Source organism: Oncorhynchus mykiss, chromosome 12 (genome assembly GCF_057628025.1).
Source record: "Oncorhynchus mykiss isolate SJ-2025 chromosome 12, ASM5762802v1, whole genome shotgun sequence".
NCBI classification, from domain to species: Eukaryota; Metazoa; Chordata; class Actinopteri; order Salmoniformes; family Salmonidae; genus Oncorhynchus; species Oncorhynchus mykiss.
Window position 1 is genome coordinate 16,706,062 of NC_143033.1, and position 12,335 is coordinate 16,718,396.

Below are 12,335 nucleotides of genomic sequence, written 5' to 3' on the forward strand. Positions count from 1 at the left end.
CTGTCTGTAATCTGATCATGTGAACATTTCTACTTTGCAGAGAGAAAAGTAATCCACCAGATTTGGTTGGCCCTGCTGCAGGTGGCTGGGATGACCCGGTACAATGTGTGTGTGTGTGTACACTACAGGGTTGTGTGTAAGTATGTGAAAATGTATATGCGTGGGTGCGACGTCCATGTGTACACACTCGCAGGACAGATTGCGCCCTGCATCCCTCCCATTTCAATTTCATAGCCCTCATCTGCAGCCCCTCTGTGAGAAGAGGCCTACAGCTACGCCTGTATTTTTCAAAGCGCTTCTCCTGTCATTTCTGCTGACTGCCGGCACCGAGCCACAGAGTTGGGCTAAATTAGGCTGTCACTCAGGGAGACTGGCCCCGGTGAGATAAGTAAGAGCAATGCACCGGAGATGATTTGATAGCCCCGCTGTGCTGAGATAAATGTAAGACTGATTGCAGCAGCAGCTGCAGCACCTCTCTCTCTCTCTTCTTGCAACTGTCTGGATTGCTGGAGAAACTAGTTTTGACCTGAAAACACAATCTCAAATTGGCCAGGATAGAGCGATATGGCTCAGGGCTTGGTGTGTTACCATCAAAGGTGACAGTGTTGTAAACTGCATTAAGCAGAGAGAGATACATGTTGTCCTCTCACATATCTTACTTTAGGGGGCCTACTGGCATTACAGAGGGGAAGACATTTCATGGGGTTTAAATTCAGTTAGATTTGTAAATCAAATCTAATTTTATTTGTCACATACAACAGGTGTAGACCTTACAGTGAAATGCTTACTTACAAGTCCCTAACCAACAATGCACTTAAGAAAAAATAAAACTTAATGATTTACTAAAATAAACTGAATAATATTTTTTTTTTGATATATATACAGTGCCTTGCGAAAGTATTCGCCCCCCTTGAACTTTGTGACCTTTTGCCACATTTCAGGCTTCAAACATAAAGATATAAAACTGTATTTTTTTGTGAAGAATAAACAACAAGTGGGACACAATCATGAAGTGGAACGACATTTATTGGATATTTCAAACTTTTTTAACAAATCAAAAACTGAAAAATTGGGCGTGCAAAATTATTCAGACCCTTTACTTTCAGTGCAGCAAACTCTCTCCAGAAGTTCAGTGAGAATCTCTGAATGATCCAATGTTAACCTAAATGACTAATGATGATAAATACAATCCACCTGTGTGTAATCAAGTCTCCGTTTAAATGCACCTGCACTGTGATAGTCTCAGAGGTCCGTTAAAAGCGCAGAGAGCATCATGAAGAACAAGGAACACACCAGGCAGGTCCGAGATACTGTTGTGAATAAGTTTAAAGACGGATTTGGATACAAAAAGATTTCCCAAGCTTTAAACATCCCAAGGAGCACTGTGCAAGCGATAATATTGAAATGGAAGGAGTATCAGACCACTGCAAATCTACCAAGACCTGGCCGTCCCTCTAAACTTTCAGCTCATACAAGGAGAAGACTGATCAGAGATGCAGCCAAGAGGCCCATGATCACTCTGGATGAACTGCAGAGATCTACAGCTGAGGTGGGAGACTCTGTCCATAGGACAACAATCAGTCGTATATTGCACAAATCTGGCCTTTATGGAAGAGTGGCAAGAAAGCCATTTCTTAAAGATATCCATAAAAAGTGTTGTTTAAAGTTTGCCACAAGCCACCTGGAAGACACACCAAACATGTGGAAGAAGGTGCTCTGGTCAGATGAAACCAAAATTGAACTTTTTGGCAACAATGCAAAACGTTATGTTTGGCGTAAAAGCAACACAGCTGAACACACCATCCCCACTGTCAAACATGGTGGTGGCAGCATCATGGTTTGGGCCTGCTTTTCTTCAGCAGGGACAGGGAAGATGGTTAAAATTGATGGGAAGATGGATGGAGCCAAATACAGGACCATTCTGGAAGAAAAGCTGATGGAGTCTGCAAAAGACCTGAGACTGGGACGGAGATTTGTCTTCCAACAAGACAATGATCCAAAACATAATGCAAAATCTACAATGGAATGGTTCAAAAATAAACATATCCAGGTGTTAGAATGGCCAAGTCAAAGTCCAGACCTGAATCCAATTGAGAATCTGTGGAAAGAACTGAAAACTGCTGTTCACAAATGCTCTCCATCCAACTTCACTGAGCTCGAGCTGTTTTGCAAGGAGGAATGGGAAAAAATGTCAGTCTCTCGATGTGCAAAACTGATAGACATACCCCAAGCAACTTACAGCTGTAATCGCAGCAAAAGGTGGCGCTACAAAGTATTAACTTAAGGGGGCTGAATAATTTTGCACGCCCAATTTTTCAGTTTTTGATTTGTTAAAAAAGTTTGAAATATCCAATAAATGTCGTTCCACTTCATGATTGTGTCCCACTTTGTTGTTGATTCTTCACAAAAAAAGACAGTTTTATATCTTTATGTTTGAAGCCTGAAATGTGGCAAAAGGTCGCAAAGTTCAAGGGGGCCGAATACTTTCGCAAGGCACTGTAGATAGATAGATAGATAGATAGATATATATATATATATATATATATATATATATATATATTAAAGAGCAATAAAAAAATAACAGTAGCGAGGCTATATACAGGGGGTACCGGTACAGAGTCAATGTGCGGGGGCAGTCAAGGGAATTGAGGTAAGATGTACATGTAGGTAGAGGTAAAGTGACAAAATGCATAGATAATAAACAGAGAGTAGCAGCAGCATAAAATGGGGGTGGGGGGACAATGCAAATTGTCCGGGTTGCCATTTGATTGGATGTTTAAGAGTCTTATGGCTTGGTGGTAGAAGCTGTTAAGAAGCCTTTTGGATCTAGACACTTGGCGCTCCGGTACCGCTTGCCGTGCAGTAGCAGAGAGAACAGTCTGACTAGGGTGGCTGGAGTTTTTGACAATTTTTAGGGCCTTCCTCTGACACCGCCTGGTATAAAGGTCCTGGATGGCAGGAAGCTTGGACCCAGTGATGTACTGGGCCGAAGTCACTACCCTCTGTAGTGCCTTGCGGTCGGAGGCCGAGCAGTTGCCATACCAGGCAGTGATGCAACCAGTCAGGATGCTCTCAATGGCGCAGCTGTAGAACCTTTTGTGGATCTGAGGACCCATGCCAAATCTTTTCAGTCTCCTGAGGGGGAATAGGAGTTGTCGTGCCCTCTTCACAACTGTCTTGGTGTGTTTGGACCATTCTAGTTTGTTGGTGATGTGGACACCAAGGAACTTGAAGCTCTCAACCTGCTCCACTACAGCCCTGTTGATGAGAATGGGGGCGTGCTTGGTCCTCCTTTTCCTGTAGTTCACAATCATCTCCTTTGTCTTGATCACGTTGAGGGAGCGGTTGTTATCCTGGCACCAGACTGCCAGGTATCTGACCTCCTCCCTTCAGGCCGTCTCATCTTTGTCGGTGATCAGGCCTACTGTTGTGTCATCGGTAAACTTAAATGATGGTGTTGGAGTCGTGCTTGGCCATGCAGTCATGGGTAAACAGGAGAGGACTGAGCACGCACCCCTAAGGGGCCCCCGGTGTTGAGGATCAGCGTGGCAGATGTGTTGTATTCATTGATCTGGCCAAGGCTTTTGACTCTGTCAATCACCACATCCTCATCGGCAGACTCGACAGCCTTGGTTTCTCAAATGATTGCCTCGCCTGGTTCACCAACTACTTCTCTGGTAGAGTTCAGTGTGTCAAATCGGAGGGTCTGTTGTCCGGACCTCTGGCAGTCTCTATGGGGGTGCCACAGGGTTCAATTCTTGGACCGACTCTCTTCTCTGTATACATAAATGATGTCGCTCTTGCTGCTGATGAGTCTCTGATCCACCTCTACGCAGACGACACCATTCTGTATATTTCTGGCCCTTCTTTGGACACTGTGTTAACAACCTTCCAGGCAAGCTCCAATTGCTCTTAAATACAAGTAAAACTAAATGCATGCTCTTCAACCGATCGCTGCCTGCACCTGCCCTCCTGTCCAACATCACTACTCTGGACGGTTCTGACTTAGAATACGTGGACAACTACAAAAACCTAGGTGTCTGGTTAGACTGTAAACTCAGGTGGGTGATATACCAGCAGGTATATCTCTCTGGTCACCCCCAAAACCAATTCTTTCTTTGGCCGCCTCTCCTTCCAGTTCTCTGCTGCCAATGACTGGAACGAACTACAAAAATCTCTGAAACTGGAAACACTTATCTCCCTCACTAGCTTTAAGCACCAGCTGTCAGAGCAGCTCACAGATTACTGCACCTGTACATAGCCCATCTATAATTTAGCCCTAACAACTACCTCTTCCCCATTTTATTTATTTTGCTCCTTTGCACCCCATTATTTTTATTTCTACTTTGCACATTCTTCCACTGCAAATCTACCATTCCAGTGTTTTACTTGCTATATTGTATTTACTTTGCCACCATGGCATTTTTCCCCTTTACCTCCCTTATCTCACCTCACCTCATTTGCTCACATCGTATATAGACTTGTTTCTACTGTATTATTGACTGTATGTTTGATTACTCCATGTGTAACTCTGTGTCGTATGTGTCGAACTGCTTTGCTTTATCTTGGCCAGGTCGCAATTGTAAATGAGAACTTGTTCTCAACTTGCCTACCTGGTTAAATAAAGGTGAAAAAAAAAAATAAAAAATGACCAGCCTAGTAGACTTCATGCTAGGTTAAGAACAGTTTCATGTATGAAGTCGAGTATCATATATAGAAGTAAAAATAAGAACTTAACTGAAATTCTATTCAAAGCATGAGCAATCTCTTGAACAATAGACAGATAGGGCTATTTGTTGGAATTAGGGCTGTATATCGTATTTTACTACATACCAGTCTTAATGCATGGACTGGTTTAGGCTTTTACTTTACCATCTATAAGGGTATTTCAGTGTTTAATTTGTTAAATGTGATATGCAACTCTTGCCATGTGTAATGTCCGTTTTAATATTTTACTCCGTTTGCTACTTGAGTCTTCTCTTCTACCCGTGCTCCTGCTTCCCACACCAAGCCCTGCCCCGTCACTCAGGGAGAGCATGTGGTTGCTCAACCATGGAGTCACGAGCTCTTTCTTACCATTCACTCTGCATGTTCAGATTGGTGACAACAGTGCTGATTTCCACAAGCTTTCTATAGTTACATTATTAGTTTGTGTACCTTACTGTCTGCAAACTACCGTCTGCTAGTTTGTCTTTTCTTAGCAAGTTGTGCCTTGTGGATAAAATCAATTGTGTTAGCCACTAATGCTAATTGTTCATTAGCTGGCTTGCTAGCTAGCTTGCTAAATGTACTTCAGCAAACGTAGCTAGCTAATATAGCATGGTAGACAGATATTTCACCGGATGTGTATGTATCCGCTTAGCGTTTCCACGAAGCCAAGTGTCAGGCAGTGGCAGAAGCTGGACCAAGATGGATTTCGATTAAACATTTGATCTCAACACAGTTCTGTTCCCAAAACTAGAATCTGTTACGAACAGAGTGGACTAAGTTGTCAACTTTACCCTTTGCTAAAGTTTAGAAGGAGTGCATGGCTAATTGAGTTGCACACGCGTTCTTCAGAGTAGGCGTTCCCTAAAATAAATATGCAAATGTTTGCTACGCTGAGCCAATCGGATCTTGCAAGTTCGTGCTTGGTTCTGCCCAGCTCCTTGCTTGTTCTGCCCACTATGACTCATGTGTTCCCATTTGAAACAACGGGCTGTGGTCTATCTTGGTTTAGTTATCAAACTTTGGTACCAGTGCTGGTGTAGGTCTAGACAAGCATGTTGTTTGTGCACCGGCATCGTCTAAATCAGAGAGGAATAGAGTTCGCCAGCTTTTAGTCCAAAAACCCGGAAATAAGTTTCTTCTGGTTCATTCAGCCATCCCTATGGGCAAAGAATAGGTCTGAAGAATAAGGTCTGAGGTTAACACAGGATTAGGAGTTCTTATACCTTTTGTTCTATGAGATAATATCAGTCAGTTAACATGACATTTATGAATTATGAAGCATTGGTGTGCTTTTTTGAGAACATAAATGCTTCAAAATTCACATAAATTGACATTAGCTGATGAAGATGAACTCATAGAACAAAATGTATATCTCATAAGCCTGTGTTTACCACTAGAGGTGTGACAAAGGGACAATTTTGCTTAACGTTTAAATTGCAATTTCTAACATCGGGTTTTTCTTTAACACGATAACACATTCAGCTGACTCTTCGAAAAATTCCACATCAATTTACAATGCAGAATAACAGTCCTATTAAATATGTATGACCGCTAGACTGAACACACACTTGCAGCCTTAGTGAAGAGACAGAGCAGGCAAGCCAGAGTAAAGGAGAGAGGCAGAAGAAGGCAGAAGCGTACTCATATGTTTTGGTAATCTGCATCTCGCAACGTCTTGTTTTACTACATGCCTTGCAAATACATACAAGTAGTCTCTTCCTCTCTGGTTTAATTTGAATTACACAACTTCCCCAGGTCTTTATAGCCTATTGGCTATAACAATAAAATAATGTTTTGTGATAACTGAACTGTGATTTTAATTAAGTGAAGAAAAAACAACATTGTTTTCAGTTAGGGATTTTTCTTAACACTAAGGATCCCAACTTTGTTTAAACGTTTTAGCGTTCACACCCCTATTTATTCAAAAACCTTCCAAAAACTCCATTAATTTCCCCATAGGCTTTGACCAACGAGCCATGGTTGAGTTAGGGCCTACAAAAAGATGCCAATACTATTTCTCTCTATAAGCGAAGCATGAATATGTTAGGACAGAAAGTCCCCTGGAGTCCTCATGAGGACAGAAAGTCCCCTGGAAACACTTTGGTTCCTTCCCTCTCAATAATTAATCCCTGGTTTATTAATTCGTTCTCATGTCAAACAACAACGTATTCAAGGTGCTGCCCACTATATTCCAACTATAAAACTAACTAGGCCTAGATTTTTGCCCATTTCATGCCTAACGGATGTGAAACGGCTAGCTTAGTTAGCGGTGGTGCGCGCTAAATAGCGTTTCAATCGGTGACGTCACCGATTGAAACGCTATTCAGCGCGCACCACCGCTAACTAAGCTAGCCGTTTCACATCCGTTACACTTGCGTGGCAACGTGTGGAAATTATAACAAAAGTGCAGGAAATGCAGAAATGGATGAAAACACTGAAAATGATTTTTGTTTAAAGTTGGATTGAACTGTATATGGAGAATGAAGAAAGCCCCATTGAAATCACTTACAATTGCTGTGTTGCCACCCTAGGGTTATAAACTACTTCAAGTATATTTAGAACTTTTAATATTCAAAAATATAAAATACCATCACAAATTTGAACGAATGTCGCCTATCCCTAGTTGGAATACTCTATGGAGAATAATAAACATACAATATTCCAGATTGATGTTGACAACGCTAAAACAGGCGAAGATCTCCATACCTGTGGATACAGTTTTTGAGCTCGAGGTAAGCCATTCCTGCAGCAGCATCTAAAGAAAACTTCACCAGCTGTTTGATCTTCAGGTCTTCTTTCTTCTTCCGTAAAAACGACAAGAAGTCCCCTCCTTCAAATAGGATATAAAATGTATATTCACATTTGTAAGTGTTGTAAACACAATTTACTTTGGAAATTGCACACTAATAACGAGTCCTAAAAAGTTATGCTACTGGACTTACCTGAGACTAGCTCCATCACAATGTAAATAGGTTGTCGTTGTGTGCAGACGCCTATCAGCTTCACAATGTTTGCGTGGTCATATTGCTTGAGGATCCTGAAGAAACAAGAAAGTACCAGTATGAGATAATTACATACCTGTCAAATCTCTAAACACCAGATTAAAAGCGTGTGAAGTGAAATAATGTTTGATTTTATTTTTATTTATCCGTTATTTTACCAGGTAAATTGACTGAGAACACGTTCTCATTTACAGCAACAATCTGGGGAATAGTTACAGGGGAGAGGAGGGGGTGAATGAGCCAATTGTAAACTGGGGATTATTAGGTGACCGTGATGGTTTGAGGGTCAGATTGGGAATTTAGCCAGGACACCGGGGTGAACACCCCTACTCTTATGATAAGTGCCATGGAATCTTTAATGACCTCAGAGAGTCAGGACACCTGTTTAACGTCCCATCAAAGACGGCACCCTACACAGGGTAGTGTCCCCAATCACTGCCCTGGGGCATTGGGATATTTTTTTTTAGACCAGAGGACACCACTTCCAGCAGCATCTGGTCTCCCATCCAGGGACTGACCAGGACCAACCCTGCTTAGCTTTAGAAGCAAGCCAGCAGTGGTATGCAGGCTGGTGTGCTGCTGAGATGAGTGAACAGACGTTTCAAGGTACTCGATGGGACCTGCAATTGATTGACAGCAGACATTTTCATCTTCTGATAGGAACTGGGACATGTGATCCTCTCACCTGGCTTGACATGAACTAGGACATTCGGCGCATGTGACAAATAAAACTGTGATTTTGTCGTCTAACCTGGCTTCTGATAGGAACTTAATCTTCAGCTCCTGTGGAAGATCCTCTTTACATGTTTTGACTGCCACAGGAGTCTTGTCCCGCAATGTTCCTTTGAATACCTCACCAAAGTTGCCCTAAGAACAAAGAAAAACAGAGATACAGTAACAGAAGTTGGTTTAATCAAACATATATTGACATCAATGATGATGAATGTCAAAACTAATCCAAGATAATATCTGTCCTACAGATGTGGTGAAAATGAAAAGGATATCTAAAATCACTCACTTTGCCAAGAAGCTCTCCAAGAGTAACATCCTCATGGTTGAGTATCCATTTTTTATCCTACAAAAGATAGAACAAAACATAGGCAATTGTAAACACAAGACACAGAACATCCACAAACAGTACAATGAAATCCATACAAAAGCTACTGTGTAACATTGGAGCACCGACCGACTACTTTATATTCAGAATTACTATAATCTGAGGCACAATTACAAAAAAAAAAAAATTAACCACAAAAAACCTTGGTGCCTCAAAAACATCAGAGAAGCCTTTCCATCTTTGGCCCAGCTCAACATAACATTCCAATGTCTCATCCAATAACACAATGATCAAATCCAAATCGCATTCTTCCAAGAGTGAGGTGGTGCCTAATGGTCAAATTTCACCGCTTTGCCATGAAGTGCTTGAAGAAAGACCATTTAAAAACACGTATTATTCCTAGGCTTCAGCAGATCCATTACAGTAGTAATGACAACAACCATTAGCCCCGTGTTGGTGATGGCTGAGGCAATTAAAACACCATTATGTTCATCACCAGCGGGCTAGCTGAGGAGGACTCGAGGTCTTCTCTATGATTAAACCTGGCTATTGACAGTGTTGGCCTATTCTTGCAACACAGAGCGGATATTAAAAAGACATTTGCACTATTATACATGAGAAATGTGTCCTGAAAAACACCATACAGGTCTGGAAACCAGGAGTTAATACTGTCAATTAGGCAGGGGGCCTCACGATACGATATTATCAAGTCACTTCGGTGCCGATGCGATATGTATTGCGATACAATACTGTGATTTTATTGCGATTCGACGTACCAATCACATCACTCACCATATGTCTGCTGCTGAGGGATGAGAGCCATGAGAAAACAAGTTTTGATCAGTAATGGGAAAAAAAGTGTTGAAAGCAAATTGGATCCTTATTTAAAAAGAATATGGAGAACATACTGGAGTTCTGGTGCAGGTACAGCCAACTAGCGCAAAAATTATATTGTGATATTGTCAAAACGATACAGGTTGTCAAAAATAATAAATCGGATATTTTACTGTACATATTTTTCCCCCATCACTACCATCGTCAATGGGTAAAATAGCAAGGTGTCTTCTGGAGCACAGAATGATCACTGTCCTTCCAAAGAGAACAACCTGGTATTGTAACTGGTATTGTAACTGGTATTGTAACTGTCTGAGAAGCTCTATTCTAATACATTTGAGATTTTTTTTAATGTTTGATTTAAAAAAAGAAAAAAAAGAAGAGTGTAGTTAGAACTTCCAACAAAAAGTTGTTCAACTGTGATCACAGCACTTCACTGATTCAAACTAAAATATTTAGTTGATGTCAAAAGGGCTTATTCCTGGCCATCTATTAGCTTCCTGCCACAAACACCACAAGATAATGTACAACCTAAGCATATTGATGAGTTTCACAGTGTGATTAAAGGCCTCCATGACAGCTTGATGGCTTTGGCAATAATTACATTCCCACCCCTGTTGTGAGACCACTCATTGACTTTAGATCTGAATCACAGGGTGTATGAACAAAGATAGGAGAGGAAATATGTTTTACCTTGATGACTGGGTTTAAAAGCACCACCCCAGACTTCTTGGTAATAACTTGCTTTGAAGTGTAATGGTGTTCAATTAACTGAGGAATGGTCGGGAAGCCAGTGCCTTCAAAACGATACTGGTTCTGTGGACAAAGAGGAGGCAGAGAGCATGGGATTGATTCATTACAAAGTTGAGTTGGAAGCTTTTCGAATCATCATCTTTTGTGTTACGGAAACAACTTTACAAGCAATTACTATTAGCCGTCATCTGAACAAATTCAATTAAAAAGGCATCAACCATAGAATTTATGAATTTTGTCTTGCTGCTTTTTGTTCTATGTTGCTCTGTCTGTATGCTACGACTTGCTTGTCCTATGTTGCTCTGTCTGTATGCTACGTCTTACTTGTCCTATGTTGCTATTATCTATATTGTAATTGTTTTTAATAACCTGCCCAGGGACTGCGGTTGAAAATTAGCCGGCTGGCTAAAACCGGCACTTTTACTGAAACGTTGATTAATGTGCACTGTCCCTGTAAAAATAAAATAAACTCAACTCAATTCCTTGCCAATTAATTTCTGTTTCCACCAAGGTGCCTGTGATCTCTCGTCTCTGTGTCTTAGTAACAGACACAAAGCAACCATTGGCTGACGCACATCACATCAAATATACCTGACTACACCTTTATATTTCGTCTCGTTTACTGCTGAAACCTAGTGGCTCTGCAGTGAGACAAACACCTAGCCTGGTCTCAGATCAGTTTGTGCCATCATGTCAATTCCTTGTCATGCCAAACATGACTCAAACAAATATTGGACCAGGCTAAGAAACGCCTTTAGTTTATTCAGAACTGAACAAGTAGAACTCACGTCTGCAAACTGGATGATGAAGTGTCTCCGCTGTCCCTCTGAGAAGACAGACAGGACGTACTCGCCAGGCTTGCCATGGCTCTCCCGGACCAGGAAGTCTCCCTGCTCTTTGAGCAGCTCCTGGGCCTCGGTCCTGGGGATGGCCCCGTGGTACCACTCCTGGTCCCCCAGGGGCTTCTCACTAGTTGGGATCACGTCGAAAAACTGCTGGATACGCACAATGGAATGATATGACATGATATTATATGATGATGATTTGAAAATGAAAGTTAGGGATCAATCATCAATTCCTGTTCAATTGCTAGTCAAGAGAGCTATAAGATCTGTCACTCCACTCAGATCAAACAGGCATAATTTGGATGCAATATGTATGATACACATTAGAATATTTTGAAGATAAATACACAACGCAGAGGATGAGAGTACTAGAATTAATGGTCAATAGGGAATTGTAAATAGGAGTTGGGTTTCAGTTCAACAGCTGTTTAGAATCTGTGGAATGTCACTCCTGAACTCAGAGCTACGTGTACCACGTTGTCATTGGTCTGTACATTGAGTTGGGAGCAGGATACTGGTTATTTGGCCATTGGCCCAGTGGTACTGCAAGGACTTCTGATTGGTCAACCCCAGGCTAGGGTGAGGGGTTATAAATGGCATCCTGTTCCTTTGTTCTGTGGAGAAATGCTGCGGACAGAGGAGACTGAACATCTACCTCCCAGCATATCATCTTGATTTGTCCTTCTCAAATAAACCCATTTTTCTCCCCTGATTTGTTTTGGGGTCTGTGTTAATGAAGAACATCAATTGCTAACACACAGGATAGTTTCCACACTCACTACACAAGAACACAATACTTTTAAAACCTGTTTTTTTAACAGACTTCAGAACTTACCGATGATGAGCCAAGGACTGATTTGGGAGAGCGGAGGATGCCGGCTAAGGAATGACGTAAGGTGTCAAACTTTGATGTCCTGTCTTTGCCTTTGTCCTGAAAATACAGACATATGGTTGAAAATCTGTTGAGAATAAACAGTTGAGCAAGCCGAATACAGTATACTATGGTGTATAGAGGTTTAAAGCTATGACAATGTGCTTACACTGCCCTCCTCTGCTCATCCAACTCTCTGCAGAGAGAGCTAGAGTTGAAAGGAGGCTCAACAGCACCACCATATCATCTACCACATACTGCAG

At 41.6% G+C, this 12,335-nt stretch overlaps 1 protein-coding gene across 4 annotated transcripts in view; it reads right to left on the reverse strand.

Annotated features, from left to right (window-relative positions):
- LOC110537052 (tyrosine-protein kinase Fer) overlaps nt 1-12,335 on the reverse strand; it is a 43,184-nt gene that overhangs the window by 6,422 nt on the left and 24,427 nt on the right. For 2 of the 4 annotated variants that reach the window (XM_021622770.3, XM_036937028.2), the window contains exons 10-16: nt 12,037-12,132; nt 11,145-11,351; nt 10,297-10,419; nt 8,731-8,787; nt 8,464-8,579; nt 7,653-7,747; nt 7,417-7,540 (exon numbers count right to left, since the gene is read on the reverse strand). In XM_021622770.3, the coding sequence (XP_021478445.1) occupies nt 7,417-7,540; nt 7,653-7,747; nt 8,464-8,579; nt 8,731-8,787; nt 10,297-10,419; nt 11,145-11,351; nt 12,037-12,132 (818 nt within the window). The remainder of the gene's footprint in view (nt 1-7,416; nt 7,541-7,652; nt 7,748-8,463; nt 8,580-8,730; nt 8,788-10,296; nt 10,420-11,144; nt 11,352-12,036; nt 12,133-12,335) is intronic. The other 2 variants (XM_036937030.2, XM_090191846.1) reach the window with 1 other exon arrangement.